Source organism: Protopterus annectens, chromosome 1.part2 (genome assembly GCF_019279795.1).
Source record: "Protopterus annectens isolate FY-2018-M chromosome 1.part2, PAN1.0, whole genome shotgun sequence".
NCBI lineage: Eukaryota > Metazoa > Chordata > Ceratodontiformes > Protopteridae > Protopterus > Protopterus annectens.
In genome coordinates, this window is record NC_056727.1 from 1,247,192,730 (window position 1) to 1,247,210,179 (window position 17,450).

The 17,450-nt window shown below is 42.6% G+C and overlaps 1 protein-coding gene across 1 annotated transcript in view; it reads right to left on the reverse strand.

Moving 5' to 3' along the window:
• Positions 1–17,450, reverse strand: part of LOC122792326 (cell cycle control protein 50B-like) — a gene marked incomplete in the record, with an annotated part of 1,604,308 nt that overhangs the window by 1,099,277 nt on the left and 487,581 nt on the right. Inside the window, 1 exon segment of the mRNA XM_044060122.1 lies at positions 5,654–5,767. Within this exon segment, the coding sequence (XP_043916057.1) occupies positions 5,654–5,767 (114 nt within the window).

Genomic DNA, 17,450 nt, shown 5'->3' on the forward strand with positions numbered 1-17,450 from the left:
CATCACATAGAACTCTGCAGCTAGTGGGATTTCCTTGTCCAACATCCACATCCACAGAAAAGCATACATCACTAACACCACCATACGTTGCTCTTGAAGCCCAGAATGCACAGGCCACGGTGGCTTAAACATTTCTACACCTGTATCTAAGCTGCCAAGTTCATGACCTCTAATCCTGGGGACACAGAAGAGCAATGGAGACTGCGCAGCTCCATGTTAGCTAAGGACATTCTCTGTGACAGTATCACTGAGGCAGCATCTCCAAATTTATGGTCACCCAAAGGGAGAGCAACCAGTGAAGCATCCACCTGAAGACCACCACTAGGGAGTTGATGTATGTGACCATCAAATGTCCAGGTGGGGGGAATTCATAAAGGCACTTTCTCCTCCAAGGCTTCAGTCTTCATGACCAACAATTAGGTAAACATTCTCACTTCAGAGGCAGGTCCAAATAGTAACACTTTGTACTAAAAATTAGGCATCCAGTGTGAACTGAAGTAACATCCTCTGTACATCCAAACACAGATATGATGCAAGACATTCATTTTGTCCAGTGACACCATCCAGATACCCACAGCAGCATGTCCTCTTCTTCCAGAAAGTCACCATTCAGAACGACATTATCGAATGTTCTCATTGATGTCACTGCTGCCCAGGATTGGGCAGAAGACTTCTATCCATTCATAAACCATGAGTTAGGATTGGAACCCCATGGCCTTGTTTAAGAAGGCCAGCTGTCATGGTCCCAACCCAAGACCTCTGCAGAAATGGCTTAGGGCTTGACCGAAGCACTTTAGAGGTGTACCCAAATGCTCTAAGATTTCCGTAACCAACTCTTGAAATCAGTGGTCCTTTGTGATGCCTCTCCAACACATGGAAAAAAATGAACCTCCCTCCTCCCATAGGAAATCACAGATACTCACATCTACAGCTGTTGAACCAGCTGTTTACTGTCTTAGCGAATACCACTGAGGGGTGAAAATAATGCATGCATGCTTTGCCTTTCTTGATCTGCAAGGAAATTGTTTTCTTTTTTATGAGGCGGGTGCTAAATTGGCCTTGAAGAAAGCAGGCAAACAAGGCAGATCAAAATAGTAATGGCCTACTTGCTCTTCAACAGGTCATCCACCAGACCTTGGCACAGCTGGTCAAATAAAACTACCCCCTTAAAATGAACATAGATGATGCAGGTATGCATCAACAATGATGCCGTACTGTGACTGTACAGTGGCTGAGAAGGAAAAGCATTTTTAAAGAAACATCTTTAGTAGATTATCACTTATGACATAGGCAATCATACATTTACATAAATGAAAATGCACCATACTGACGCAATCCTAGTTGCAAGTATTTTACATCACAAACATACTGACACAATCCTAGCTGCAAATATTATACATCACTTATAATGTACGCAATCATTGTTAGTCAAACATTACACAGCTCATTTAAGTCCTGACTTCTTTTAAACCTCATTTCTCCTCTGTATGTATTGTTCCATGTATTATTGGTGGCTGCGGTGGTGCAGCAGTTAGTATTGTTGCCTCACAGCAAGAGGTTCTCCAGTTTAATTCTCGGCAGGGGTGCCATCTGTGCAGAGTCAGCATGTCCTCCCTGGGGTTGTGTGGGTTTCCTCTGGATGCTCTGGTTTCCTTCCACATTCCAAAGACATGCAGTAGGTGGACTGGACACTCTAAATTGGCTGTAGGCGCAAGTGAGTGGTACGGATGAACTATTATGGCAGGGCTAGCCACCTGGCAGTATAAACCTTGGCTTGAGATGATTGTCACTGTTAAAGTGACATCCCTACCCATGGGCAAAGAATGGAAAAAGGGGTTGAGGATGGATGGATGTATTGTTCAACAATTCCTATTTTTTTCCTATGTAATTTGCTCTTACCCTTTTCTAAACAAAGGAAAAGCATTTTGATGCAGCATAAGGTGTGTGTGTGGCAGAAGAAAAAAAAAGAATTAGGTAGGTTTTACTACAAGCGCCATGTCGCCAGCATTTTATAGAAAGCTCTTATTTTATCACTTGGATTCCAGGCATACAACCCACCAACAGCTTGAGAAACTTTTCTTGCAAACCACAACATATTAAAATTGGAAGACCTGACTGGAGTACCGTTGTACTTAGGAAAGGCATGGTACCACTAAGTTATAAATATTTGTAGGATAACAGGGATAGTGCTTTCACCTATTTAAAGTTAATGCATAAAACAGGAAAGCAATCCCTTATGGTGTTGTGTTACAGGAAAGGGTCCCAACGAGCCTGCAAAAAGAAATTAAAGGAATATGGACTGCAACTACAAGCTGTAGTTGATAATGGCCATATCTGACCTCCTAATGCTGTCTTCTATAAGGCTGTTGCACTGTTTACAAACAGCATGAAAAATCTTGACTCCACATTTAACACAGAAAATTAGGCTTAGAAGTATCCAAGACACAGGTCATCTGTTGCAGATAGCATAGTTTGCTTCCTTGAAAGAAAGGTACATATGACTAGAGCACAGTCTAGAATCTCTGAAGTGCTGCTCAAGGTAAAGACTATGTTTTGTGCAGTACTAAAACTGTCAACATTCCATGAAGCAAAATGCTGATGTATGAATGGAAATGCCAAGGAATGCAAGAACGAAGTACCATGAAGCTGAAATACAGTTTTAATTCCTGTTAGCATTTCCATTTTGTACTACATCTTTTCTAAACTCTCATGATGAGATGGACAGTTGGGATTTAATGCTTGATGGTTATTCTATATCGTGGTAGCAGTGGCCTTTTCAGATTACTTGTTTCCAAGAAGTGAGTGAGTGAGAAAATGGTGGTACTATGCTGCTTTCACATCTCCCCAAGACATATAGTTTTAGTGCCGTTAACTAGATATTCTTGTTTTATAGCATTTTCTTACATCTTACTCACCCTTTTGGAACTCTGACTGAGGAAAACGGGTGTTAATTCATAAGTCAATTTTTGAAACCATATAAAATGCAGAATCAACTGTTTCTATATGCCTCCTCCTCCCCTAGAAATCAGTTAAGGAATTTTAGGGAGAATAATGAGGGATAGACACTGGGTCCAGGGAAAATCTCGAACCCCAAGGTCTCCCCAAAGAAGATGTCATCTGGAGAAGAACTGTAACAGCACTGTGGAATCATTCTTAACTTTCTCAATGAAAATGGCTTCCAGGTTCTCAGACTCCCTCATAGGAAACTGAGGGGAAAAATAACTTATTTTTCTACTCAGTCCAACACACAGTAAGCCCAATTCACATGCATAGTGGTATGTAGCATTAAAGATGCTATGGACAGATAAAATAAGGTGCAAAAGAAAGCTATCACTTAGGGGCATATCTGCCAAAGGCGACATGAGAAGTAGAGAGGCTTGCAGAAGGACACATTCCAAAACAGTGTAGTCACCTCCGATCAGAATTCAAACTGTTTAAAGTTTATGGTGTAAACCATGGCCCTGGAACATGAAGAGCTGGTGGATCCACCTCAGTTTGAGTAAAGGAGTCTTGCAAGACCAGGAAAGAGACCTGGGGGAAAGATTTTCTGGCCTTCACAGTAGCTGTCAAGCTAGAGGCCAGATGATTCAAGAAGTCACTAGCCAGGATCAGGGCAGTTGCAGACTCATTCCTGTGAATTGGGGAAAAGGGAAGTGCTAACATCAAATAAATATCTTCAAGGTAGGAAACAAGGGGATATCTCCCTTCAAGTCTGTTACAATCCACCTACAGAAAGAACACTGAATTTTAATTCTTCCTACTCAAGAGTGAACACACAGTATTTGGGGCCCTGATGGCCATTTCTGAAATGGGCTTACCTCCAGGAAGGTATGACAGAAGCCTGCCCTAAACACCTTGGGCTGGAGGTAGAACTCTCCTGCCAATCACTGTGCTACAGCTTTTCAGCTACAACCACTCCCTGGATAGTGAAACAGGCCAGGAGTTTCTCCCTCTACTTATACAGGAGGCATGGTAGATTCACTTTTATTTATGGCAGTACTACGTCATGAGCCTCTTCTAGCAGGCCTGGGCTCATTATTTGGTGTCCATGCAAATACTGTGAAGGCTTTTGAGCTTTAGGCATGAAATACAGGAAGTTTTCTACAATATAAATCAGTGCTGAACTGCACAAGCAGCAGAAAAGAAATGGTGAGCTCAACTGCTAGGAATGCTCTCCTAGTGTTAGGATACAAGGTCACAAAAAGTGCTGATGTGTGGACCATGTAACTGAGTATATAATTTTTCATAGAAACAGCTGAACTAGATCAGAAGAGTGAAGGAACTTAAATGCAAACCGTGAGTCTTAAATTGCTTGCAAATTAAGTGACCAAATTGGCATGTCAACAATTGGGAGAGTGACATTCTGTTCCCACACAAAAAATGCAGTGCTAGAATAGCAGAAGGTGCTATGCAACATGGTGTAGGAAAGAAGCTCCTACTAATTTACCCATGCTGAGAACCCCTCAGTGTAAGATACCACAGTACAAATTCATCATATTTTAACCTGCTGTACCATCTCATTAGGTAATAGTTTTTCATATCATCATTAACACCAACAAATAGTTACTCAGAACATAATTCGCTACTCTGTTACTAGAGTACACTGTTTACTGTATACCTCAGTCGGTTCTGTCACATCTCTGCTTTTAATTTATCAGGTCAGGTGTGCTGAAGTCCTTTGTGATCTCAGTGTTGAACTGGACTAAATGACCGGACAATGACAAAACTATTTAACATTAGTAAACACCTGTATATACATTAGACTGCTGGGTTTTCTTGACTGCTGATTCATCCGCACATTCTTACACAAGCAAGTGAAACAATATGCATACGTGTGTGTGTTTTATATACAATATATACGTACAATACATACACACAAACACAGAAATAAACATACAACAATATATAAACACATGCATACAATACATATGGGTGTCTATGTATGTGTGTCTATGTATGTGTGTATATACATATATATATATATATATATATATGGGTGAAGTTCCCTTTCTTGGCAGTTCATTTTGTGTATTTAGAGTTAGACTAGGGGCTAGGTAATGAGACAGTTTTAGTGCTCTGTATGTGAGTTATGTATAGTACGTTTGTGACCAAGTTTCTAGTAAAGTGGAAATGTAAAGAAAAGGGGTTTTCAGATGGTATGGTTCAGAGCTGGGGTTAGAGCAAGGGCAGGGATAGGGTTAGAGTTATCGCACGAGTAAGATGGTGAAGCCCCCCCTGCAAATCCTTACTCGCATTGATTAATCCTTACTCTAACCCTGCCCTTAATGGCTACCCCAAATCTGCACCCTGTATTTTGAAAAACCTTTTCCTTACCAGTACCACTATTCAGACAAACTACTTCTGAAGCCATTTTGTTTTCTCTTTTATTATTTTGTTTTTATTTAAACTGATCACAAAATGATACTGGCTGTCTTTTTTCTGATTAGTTTAACTTTGTTTTTTGTCAATATTGTGTTGATGTTTAGGTGTCAGTACTAGTTAATGTCATTATTTTGTGCATTGAGATTTTGTGATCACGCACACACACAAACACATATACGCATGCGTGCGCGCGCACACACAAAGTTTCTACAAATATAAACAAAATAACCAAATTTTTAACTTAAGTAAACAATAAATTAAGTAAACATACCATTAAATGTACTTGGATTCTTAAACTTAACATTGTGATCTGTCCACCAGGCAATTCCTCGGGTGCTAAGTGAAACTTCTGATCCATTTGTTAAATAAAAAAGTTGAAAAGAATCTGGAAGAAAAAGCAAATATGACTTTCTTTCACCTTTTGCAGCATTAAGAAAAATGTAGTACACAAAAAAGTTAACCTCGGTAGGAAAGTATAGAATCTCAAACTTTTTTTTAGATAAATTGCTCAGATGCCTTCTTCAGTGTATACTACTGAAGAGTCATCTCCTGAAGAAGATACATGTATGCATTTTAGACTAGAGTTCAGCCTCATTAGAATTAAAGCTCAACTAAAGCCGCATATAAAATTTATGTGGGTTGAGTATTACTGGAACATATGAAGAAAAAAGCTGTTAAGACTTGACTTATTCTTGTGACTGATCACAGACACACATATATACATATAATGTATTTTTAATCTTACATGTTAATATGAAACCCTACAAAATAACTTAATATAGGACAGTATTATAGGTTCACAGCAGATTACTAGGCTAGTGGCCCTACAGCCCGTACAAGCCTGGCCATGTTAACCCTGAGTTGCCTCAATTGTCCTTGGTTAGATGGACGTAATTCACAAAGCGAGTCTATGATGAACACCAAATACCTCTGTCCATGAGGGGGCATGGGTGCCAAACCCTGGGGTGAACTGGCAGTCTCCCATTCATTTGTCCAGGTTGTGCTTGAACAAAGCCTGTGGGGAGCTCTGCTTCATATGAACTGGAAGTTAATTCCAGAGTAGCAGCAATCTCTGGGAGACGTATCTCTCTCTTGAGCATGTTCTGTTAATGTCACAGGCTAGGTTAAGATCTCTAGAGCAAGTGGCTCTTGTGCCATTTGATTTGCATATGTGCAGCACATCCATCAGGGCAGGGCCAGAGACTGCCCTGTAGGCCAGGAACAAGTCGCCTTTCAACAGCCTATATAATAGAGTACAGTGACAGGGCTTTCAGTCTTGTCCACGCAAGTCATGGTTTGGAGGCCATGTAATTTCTTGGTGAGAAACCTCTGTGGACTCTGCAGTTGCTGCAGGTGTGAGGTGAGGTACATGCAGAAGGTAGCACTGTACTCTATTAATGATCTCATGAGGGTCAAGCACAGTAGAATTATAACTTCCTTAGACATGGATGCGATGCTTTTACTTATGAGATGTGCTACACAGATGGTTTTCCTTACCACTGTGGAAACTTGGTGGTTGAAGTTCATATTGCCATCTACCTGTGTTCCTAGAGCTTTCACAATTGGTTTGAACTTAGGGAGGTGCTGTCAATATTTGAATTAGCAGGGAATTCTTTTCCAAACAGGAAAATAATGCACTTGTGTGTTTAGTTTTAGACCATGGATTGGCACCAGTCATGTGCCTGTGTTAGTCCCTTCTGTAATATGTTAATGTCGTTGGGGGACTCGGTGATTGCATCCAATTTGCAATCAGCGAACCTGGTAAGCCAAAGGCAGTCTACTTTAGCATGGACTTCTGAGAAATAGATACCAAACAGTAAAGGGCCAGCATAGGTCCCTGTAGTATGCCACTGGTGACAGGTCTACTGGTAGAGGTGCAGTCACCAACTTTGACAGTATGTGTTCTGTCGGTGAGCCAACTGGTTACACATCTAGTAATGTAAGGGCTAACCCCCAGCTGGGAGAGTTTTTCAATATTACCTGAGTGAGGGATAGTGTCAAAAGCCTTGGCTAGGTCAAGATAGGCAATATGTATTGTCTTTACCTTCATCCAGCACTTTGGTGACTTTCTCTAAGTCTACTAGGTTTAATAAGCATGATCTGCCCTTAACGTAGACAAATTGGGTTGGGTCTACAGTTTGAAGGTCACCTATGTCCTTGTTGATAAGGTCAATGATGATTCCTTCCATGGCCTTGCAGATGAGGCTGGTTAGACTTATGGTCTATAGTTCCTAGGGTCAGTTGATGCCCCCCACTTTGTGCATGGGGACTACTGATGCTGTTATCCACTCTGCTGGAATGTCTTAGGCTATAGTTAAAAAGAATGCCAAGTGGGTCCACTAAGTCCTGTTTTAGATTACTTAAAGAGCAACCTGGGATGTTATCTGGTCTCACTGAGGCCGTGTTTTTGGCCTTTGAGAGCACAGATACGACCTGATCTCTAGAGAAACTAGGCAGAGGACTGGTGTCAGGTATGGCTGGTGGGCACAGGGGGTGAAGTTTTTGCCAAATCTATCAGCTAGCAGGTTGGCAATTTCCTCTGGTATAGTATGAGTGGTACCATCTCCTACCAGTTTGGCACAAAGCTGGACATTCCCTTTTAGATTTCAGATGTAGTTAAAGAATGCCATATGATTATTCTTATTAAGGATACTATTTTACCTTCATAATTAGCTTTAGAGGAATTTACAAGATTTTTGATTTGCTTGTTCAAGCTGTGGAGGGAAATCTTCCTCTCATTTCCCTCTTGTTCTTTGGCATCTGTTTCTTCCTTTTGTTATATAACTTGTTTGTACTAGAGTCCACCAGGTGGCTTGTTTTTTCGGTAGTGCCTGGTTATAATCCAGTCAGGCACAGCTGAGTCTATACAGTTGCTCAAGTGTTTATGGAGGGCATTTGTGTACACCTCTGCATAGCAGTTATTGTTGTCTGCGATTGCGGAGGGGGGGGGTGTTTTTACACCATTGCTTAGTAGGCTGTGGTTTACTTTGGAAAACTTTACTGTTTTGCTCCTGTGGTGGTGACAGGTTCAACAGTTACTTTGAACAAGACTGATTTATGGTCCGACCTTTCCAGGAAGGGCATCACATGGGGGGGGGGGTGATCCCCCCATGCTGATGAGTACTATGTCTAGGACATTCGAGTCCCTTGTGGGAGTGCAGACCAGCTGTTCCAGAGCATTTATATTGACAAAGTCCAGTAACCTCTAGTCGAGCATGTTAGTGCTTATTTATGAAACCTAGTTGATGGAATAGTTGAAATCTCCCATAACTAAAGTGTTGGGCTGTATGGCAAGTGACTCCAGCAAGTCCAGGTAGGTGGTGTGCTTTTCTTAGTTCATGGTTGGGGACCTATAGCTAGCAATGATGTGGTAGGTTATTTAGCCTATAGTTAATTGGCCATGGAGTAGTTCGAGAGAGTTGTACTGTTTGACAAGTCTGGAGGTGTACTTAGGCTTTAATAAAGATGGGTACGCATCCACCTTTGGTTCTTTCATGCTCATTTTGAGGTCTGAAAGTGTGAAAGGCATTGTAGTCTTGCACAACCGGGGTGCTCACTGTGGCCTTGAACCATGCTTCAGTGACTGCATAGACGTCAGCATCTTCCAAAGTGAGGAGTGCTTCCAGGGAGTGCAGTTTCATGTTTAGACTCCTAGTATTAAACAGAACCTTGAGTTTGTCTCGAGTGGATTTTTACGCTGGAAATTTTGCTGTTTTGACATTGCCTAAAAAAGGCACTATGGGGGAGGCAGGCACCTTTGCCAGTATCCAAAAGCCTAGAGGAGACAGGTGCAGACCATCTCTGGCAAAGCAGCATGGCCTGTTGATCATGTCTTCCCAGGCTGACAGATACTTAACCCCCTGGAATGACACCACAAGCTAAGCCAATTAAGTTGTTAAATTTTTGTTTGCACTGTAGCATCATCCTGGGTGAAGGTAATCTGCTGCTTAGGGCTAGGGTTATACTTGCCTGGAACACAATTTGAAAGCTCAGTCATGTCTCTCTTCATATCGTCCAGAGAGGTACATCTCAAGTCATTCACCCCAACATGGACTATGACAGAGTCATAACAGAACTTGCTGTTGAGTAACTTGAGTGCATGTGCGGTTTAATGTTTCCTAGCAGCTGATAGGCAGCTGACCATGACCTTCTCCTTGTCCAGCCAGGTCTGGAGAACATGTGTGTGTCTAGTCCTCTATGACCAAGACATTAAGGTTTTGAGGTGTTTTGCCTTAGAGGCTTATTTGCGGTGTATGTGCTATTAAGTGTAGTGGTTTCTATTTGCATAACAGCAGTGTGTGCAAGTGGTTTACATTTGGGAAGTCTCTGATCTTTTGGTAAGTTTCTATTGCGTACCTCTGTGCATACCTCTCAACCTGGAAACATCAATAATCTGGATAAAGGCCCCATGAAAAATAGGTAGAAATCTGTATGCTGATTAATATAAAATTTGCATACATAATTATGTAACCCCACCCAATCAATGGAATTGTGGGATACTGACTTTTAAACACAAACCAAAGAAAAAAAAACAAAATATGGCCCCAGACCCTGTAGTAAATGGAAACCATTTTTTTTTAAATGTGTAGAAATAATGTTCACTGGGAAGGGAAAAGATGATGAACCTTAGGATTTTGTTTTTGGTGACTTGCAATATGTGGGTTTCGTGGCAAACATAGGGCATTTAATGGTAGGCAATATTCTAATCTTAGCAAGAGTGTATTATAGTTTGCTAGGACCTGCAAAAGTCATTCTCCATGGTCTACTGATCAGTAGTGTAGCTAGATTTTATGCTGCCCAGGGCTGTCTGAGTTTGTCACCCTCCCCCCCCCCTCACAAAATCATGGTCGAATGGGGCCTCTCATACAAAGCTCTCCCCATGCAGCCATTCCAATGTCTCATTACTTGGCTATTTTGTCCCATTTACCATAAACACTGTAATGTGCATACTGCTTTACTTCTGCAATAATTATGTGAATTTCATTTAAAAAAAACGTATTTTACATTTTACAGCACAAACACTAATAGACATCTGCTAAACAAAGCAATACAGTCTCACAGTGAAAATAGACTTAGCATAGCCTGACATGGTGCTGCATTGTCTTTGTGCTAGTGCACTGCGTTAAGATTGTCTCTGCATTCCAAAAGATTACCACAAATATATGAGCTTATAGGAGACTCTTAAAATGTATTTAAGGGCAAAGGCACTTGCCAAAAATGCTGCAATCACTGCATTTATAAATTACTAGCTCTAGCTAAGTTGGTTAAAAGATGTACTGCTTACCCATTACAGCAAAATATAACCACCTCAGAAATACTAGATCCAAACCAGTTTGCAATCAAAAAGCTTATTCTACTTACTAGGCAGTTAATGCTTTGTTTTCAGTGATAAAAGCTTAATATGAACAACTGCAGACATATACAATTCATGTAGACTTAGCAAGACATTTTACCATGTCAGCCACAGTGTACTGATCACCAAATTGTCAGTGACTAATATCTGAATAAATTAATAATAAATTAATGTACTAATAACACAGACAGATAAGCATCTAACTAAATTCATGAATGGCTCAGAAAAGGTTACTGATAGATTAGGATTGATCACTGATTTGAAAGTAAATAGCCCTAGGTTGAGAGGTCTCTCAGGCCTCAGTTCTGTGTTCTTACGTTTTTGTAATCTGCAAACATGATACCCCTGTTACATATTGATTTAACTCTAAGTATGCCAAGAACCTGAGGTTAAAAAAAGAGAATGAAGTGCAATAAATATATAGATGAAATTCAGCAAATCAGAAGAGCATCTTTATTTGGTCATTACAATACCAGATGCAAATAAATATGGAAAAAACAAATTTTCCACTTTGGCAGAGTAAAAAATCGGACATAATTATATTTTGGAACATCTTTAACATAGTTTAAGTCTATAAGGACCTAGAAATAGAGGTCTGTAATCGGTTCAGATTTCAAGAACATGTATATACTGTGTGTCAAAAGGCCTTCTGTACAATAATGTATGGATATGAGATGCAGTCTAACAGGACAGGAAGTACATGAGATAAAAGCCATTGAGGGAAAGAGAAGAACGTTTTCATGACTGGAGACACAAAGAGGACTGGGTGTCTAGGCAAGTATAAAAAGAGAGGCCAGATTTCAGTGACACTGGTCTTGGCGCTTAGAGTAAGTGAAATGTGGGAGTACGTAGAAGTAAATGAAGTTCCTGACTGTATCCTTTCAGAGACCGACCCTTTCTAAAATCACTCCAAATCAAATCCTGACAGTTCTATTCAAAACAAAGAACACCAGCTCCATGTATCCTGATAGCATTACTAGCAGACCCTAGCAGCCTTCCAGACAATGCAAAAAGTACAGTTTTGTACCTACCATAAATGTAGATGTTCGAGTGTTCACCCTGCTGCAGTCATCACACTTGGGTTATCCTGTCGTCAGGCGGTCTCGCAGTCGGCCGGAATTCCAAAGTCTTGGTCCAGCGTTGGTTGCCGTCGCCTCTTCCCTGACGTCAGTGCGCCAGGGGTGTATATATAATGCATCCAACGCCATTTTCTTCAGTTTTTCTTGCCCCAGATGTCAGGTGCCCCCAAAAAGGTGGTCAGAAATTAGTACCAAAAGGAGTAACCACAGCAAAAACACAAAATCCCATCAGCTATAAGCAAATACACATCAGTAAGGCATAGAAGAGATTTAGCCAGTAGATCAGAGGGGATGGAGGGGGGGGGGTAACCTGGACTGCAGCAGGGTGAACACTCGAACATCTACATTTCTGGTAGGTACAAAACTGTACTATGTTCATCGTGTTACCCTGCTGCAGTTATCACACTTGGGTTGAATCCCAAAGCTAAGGTAGGGGGGATGTATCATAGAGCGTTAGTGGAGGCTATAAGGCCCTGCAAAACTGCAGTGGCGAAGCCCGCCCTGGACTTTGAGTAAAGAGGTAAGTGATCGTGTTTGGTAAAGGTGTGTACTGAACTCAAAGTTGCAGCTTCTAAAATTTCCTTGGCTGGAACCCCCCTGAGAAAGGCTGTAGACGTAGCTGTTGCCCTGGTAGAGTGGGATCTAATGGTAGCAGGAACTGGTTTCCCATGATGGCTATAGCAGAAAAGTACAGTTTTGTACCTACCATAAATGTAGATGTCCGATAGATATGCAACTGCAGTCATAACATATGGGTTGTCCTGCCTCAGGCAGCCCTCGGTCGGCCAGATTCCAAAGTCTGGGTCCGGCATCGGCTGGTGTCGCCTCCTCTCCGACGTCAGAGCGGCTGGAGTATAAAGGCATCGGCCGACTCCATCTTCTTCAGTGTTTCTTGCCCCAGATGCCAGGTGCCCTCCTAGGAAGGCTAAATTTGGTGAATGGATAAACAATTCCAGACATGCACAACAGTAATAAACAGATACACCATAGGATATACCCCCAGCTAATAGGAAGGGGTAGTGGACCCATAAAGAAGGTTGCAGAGGGGTACGAGGGTGGGAAAATCCGACTGCAGTTGCATATCTATCGGACATCTACATTTATGGTAGGTACAAAACTGTACTATGTCCTTCAAGAATGCAACTGCAGTCATAACATATGGGTTGAATACCATAGCAAAGCTGGGGGTGGATGGAACTAAGAAAGGGATGGTGTAGCTAAAATGCCCTGCAGGACTGCCGAAGCAAAGCCTGCTCGGGATCTGGAGTATAAGGGCAGGTTGTAGTGCTTGGTAAATGTATGCACGGAGCTCCATGTAGCAGCCTCTAGAATGTCCTTTGTAGCCACTCCTCTTAGGAAAGCTGTGGATGTGGCTATAGCTCTGGTGGAATGTGGCCTAATATTGGCTGGCACACCTCTTCCATGGAAAGAATAGCAGAATCTGATGCAGTGTCCAATCCATTTTGAAATTGTTTGTTTGGAGATTGCTTTTCCTTGTACTCCAGCAGCATAGGCTACAAACAGTTGGTCAGACTTTCTGGTGGCCTTAGTTCTGTCCAAGTAGTAACGTAGTTGCCTGTGTATGTCCAAAGTATGCAGCAGTTTTTCCACCCTGTTTTGCGGATTGGGGAAGAAAGTAGGCAGGTGAATAGCTTGATTTAGAGACACCCTGGAAATTACTTTTGGCATGAATGTAGGACTGGTTCTTAGAGAAACTCTGTCCTGATGAAAAATGAGGAAGGGAGGTACTGCCATGAGTGCCTGTATCTCCAAGACTCTTTTTGCAGATGTGACTGCCAATAGAAAAAATGTTTTCCATTATAGAAATTGCATTTCTGAAGTTGCTGCTGGCTCAAAAGGAGGAAGAGTTAATTTTTCCATAACAAAATTGAGGGCCCATGCAGGTACTGGCTGTTTTCTGGGAGGTTTGATATTCTTTATCCCTCTTAGGAACTGTCTTAGCAAAGGATGTGAAAACACTGGTGGATCACAATTGTATTTTGCTGAGATTGCTGAGGCATGAATCTTTATAGAAGAATATGAGAGTCCAGTATGAAACATTTCTGCCAAGTATTCCAATATCTGAGGTATACTCAGTAATGTTGTATCCTGACCCCTGTTGGCATTCCAGATGCTGAATCTCTTCCACTTGGCTGAATAGGTTTTTCTGGTGGAAGGCCTGCGTGCTTCCAGTAAGATCTCTTGAACTTTTTTGGAAAGAGAGATAGCGGAAGGAGTCATGGTAACCTCCAGGCTGTCAGATGCAATGTTTTCAGGTTTTGATGGACAGTCCTGTAATTGTGTTGTGTTAGAAGCAGGGTCCATAGGGGCAGAGGCCACGGTTTGGTCAGAGTTATGCTCAACAGCAATGGGTACCAGTGTTGCCTTGGCCAGTCTGGAGCTATCAAAATGCCTGTTGGTTGTTCTGCTTTGATCTTCAGTATCACCTTGGTCAGCAGAGGTAGAGGAGGGAATGCATAAATATTTAGGGAATTCCAGCTGAAGGAGAGAGCATCCGTTTTCCAGGCTAGAGGATGGTGGGTCCTTGTGCAGAACTTTTCCAGGTGATGATTCATGTGAGAAGCAAAGAGATCTACGTCCGGTCTTCCCCATGTCTTTGTTATTTGTGAGAAAATGTGAGGATGCAGCATCCATTCGTGTGGATCCAAGAAATTTCTGCTCAGCTTGTCCGCCAGTACATTGTCCTTGCCTGGCACAAACTGGGATTGCAAATGTATCTTCAGACTCAGGGATTTTTCCCAGAGAATCACTGTTAGTCTGCAGAGGGGATAAGAATGAGTGCCTCCATGCTTGTTTATATACCACATGACAGTGGTGTTGTCTGTCCTTATTAGCAAATGTCCTTGTTGTAGTGATTTTTCGAAAGTCTCGATTGCATGCATCACTGCCAACATCTCTTTTTGGTTTATGTGCAGATGTCTTTCCCTTGGTGTCCATAGACCTTGAATGCATCTGCCCTCCATGTGCGGCCCCATCCATGATCTGAGGCGTCTGTTGTAATCATTTGAACTGCTTGAGGTCTGTTGAAGGACATGCCTTTGTTTAACTGACTTGCTTGAGCCCACCACAAAAATTCTTTTTGCAGACATGGAATGAATGGGATTACGTCCTCTAGGCTTTGGCTGTGTTGGGACCATAAGCTTTTTAAGTACCATTGCAGCTTTCTCATATGAAGTCTTGCCAAAGGTATCAGAAGAATGCAAGATGCCATGAACCCCAGGGCCTGCAGGATTTTCCTTGCAGTCAGCTGGGAGAGCTTTGCTAGGCCTTTGAAGTACTCTGGTAACTGCTGTTGTTTTTCCTCTGAGGTAGGCCATTTGAGTTTTTGTCCAGTTTGGCTCCTAGGAAAATAATCTGTTGGGATGGCAGTAGTAGTAGACAAGTCCAGCATAGGCCTCCATTTGTTTTCTTTTCTTGGAACAAGGAACAGTCTTGAATAAAATCCCTGGCCTTGTTCCTGAGGAGGAACCCTTTCTATTGCTTTTATACTTAACAGCTTTGAAACTTGAGTGAGTGCCTCTGCCCTCTGATGATGTGGCAGGTTTGGCATGCCTTGTCTTATTGGTAAAGTATGGAAGTGGAATCTGTAACCCTTGTCTATTAAATCCAGAATCCAGTTGTCCTTGGTTAAGATATGCCAGTTTTTTGAGAATAAGGATAATTTTCCACCCAAAGGTGCTTCTCTTTGAGCCTTTGTAGGCGGTATGAAAGTCAAGTCATTGTGATTGCCCTTGTGGTGCAGCTGGGCTGCCTGCACCACTTCTTTGATTTGGAGGTTGCCATTGGCGGCCCCTGTAGGATCCTCGGTATTGCCCTCTACCTTGGGCACGCCTGTTTTTTCCCCTTTGAAACTTGTCAGAGTCTGGGAAGGACCAATTCTTTGAAGGCCAGTTTCTGCTGAACTGGGTGGCTGAACCTGGAGGAAATCCTTGACTGTACTGACTTAGCTTTTTCCTCAATGGATTTCAACACATCTTGTGCATTAGCACCAAAAAGCTTCTGTTTTTCCAGAGGTGCATCAAGTAACTTTACTTTAACATGGTCTGGCAATGGCTGATCTTTTAACCAAGCATGTCTACGTATCACAGCCCCAGTCATAGCTGCCCTACATGAAGCCTCCAATGCATAACCACACTGAAGAAAATGATTGTTAACCTGCTGAGTGTTATGTATGTGATCCTGCAATGCTTTTCTATCAATAGGCTCAGGAGAGGCTAGCTTTTTCTGTAAATCCTCCAGTAAAAAATCCTGGTACTGAAACATATGAAAAAGGCAGTTAAGTGACCTCATGGCTAGGGTGGTAGAGGTATAAACTTTTTTACCCCATCTCTCCAGGGACCTAGCTTCCCTATCCGCTGGCAGTGGATTCTTGGCAGTGGAAGTAGCCACTCCCTTGGGGCCCTGTGAAATAGTTTCTAGATCCACAGAGTGGGCCTTAAAGAGATGTTTGTGAGTGTCAGGGACCCTATAATATCTGTCTGGCTTGACAGGAGCAGGGGGGAGAGAATCAGGGTTAGCACTGGAGTCAGAGAAAAAATCATCCAAAACATCCATAACTGGAGGAATAGCTAAAGGTCTGTGCTGGGGAAGTTTGAGGAAGGTACGTAGCCTTTTCCTGGAATCAGAGAATTCCTGACCCTGCCATTTAAAATGTTCCCTCAGAGTGCAGGACTTCACCAAACGAGAAATCCTCTGGAGGGGAGGCAGAGGGAATTGATTCCTCAGCATCAGAGTCCTCATAGGCCTAGAAGGATTCTTCTTGGGTATCTGAATGCTCAGAATCCCCAGAGGCTTCATCTGAAGAGAGGTTGTCAGCCTGCTCAGTTCTGGGCCTTTTCTCTGCAGGTGGCTGAGAACCTCTGTCTGGGTGAGGCGGAGACCCCCTGATAAGAGAAATAAGATCTGCAGCAAGAGACATGATCTGTTTATCAGAAGGAGCCTGAGCAGCAGGTTTAGGATGGGCCTTGGCCTGGCTGGCGGCCTTAGCACGTGCAAAGGCCTTGATGGACATGGATACAGGGGGCCTGGCAGCCCCACATGCAGGAGTAACCTTGTCTACAGGAATGGTGTCGGGTAGATCCTGAACTTTGGTTTCCGAAGGAAAATCAACAACTGGCACCGGAGAGGTCTCCGAGACCGAAGGACGTGTTAACTCTGTGTAGTCAGCCTGGAGCGGTTGAATTACCACTTCCGAAGGGACCGAAGCACTAGCGGAGGGTTTAGGAGTTGCATCGGTGGTGGACGCAGGCCGAGGAGGTCGGTCCCGGTCCTTTCGTTTTTTGGTAGATAGAGTTGTCGGTTGATCCGATGGCATGATATACGTGAAAGATTCACCGAAAAAGTCCTCGGCAAATTCTGCCCGGCGCCTGAGAGTGCGCTTATTAAAGCAAGCACAGGCAGCACAGGCCGTGACATCATGGTCTGGGCCCAGGCAAGGAAGGCAGTAAGAATGGAAGTCCTTATGAGGTATTTGTTTACCACAAGACAAACAATTAACTTTCTCAATTTGTTCTGACATCGGCTGAGGCAAGAAAAAATGTTCCCCAACGGGTATTTAGCTTTTAGATGACTTCGGTACTGAAAACACAGGAGCTGACCGACCGGCACTTGCGAAC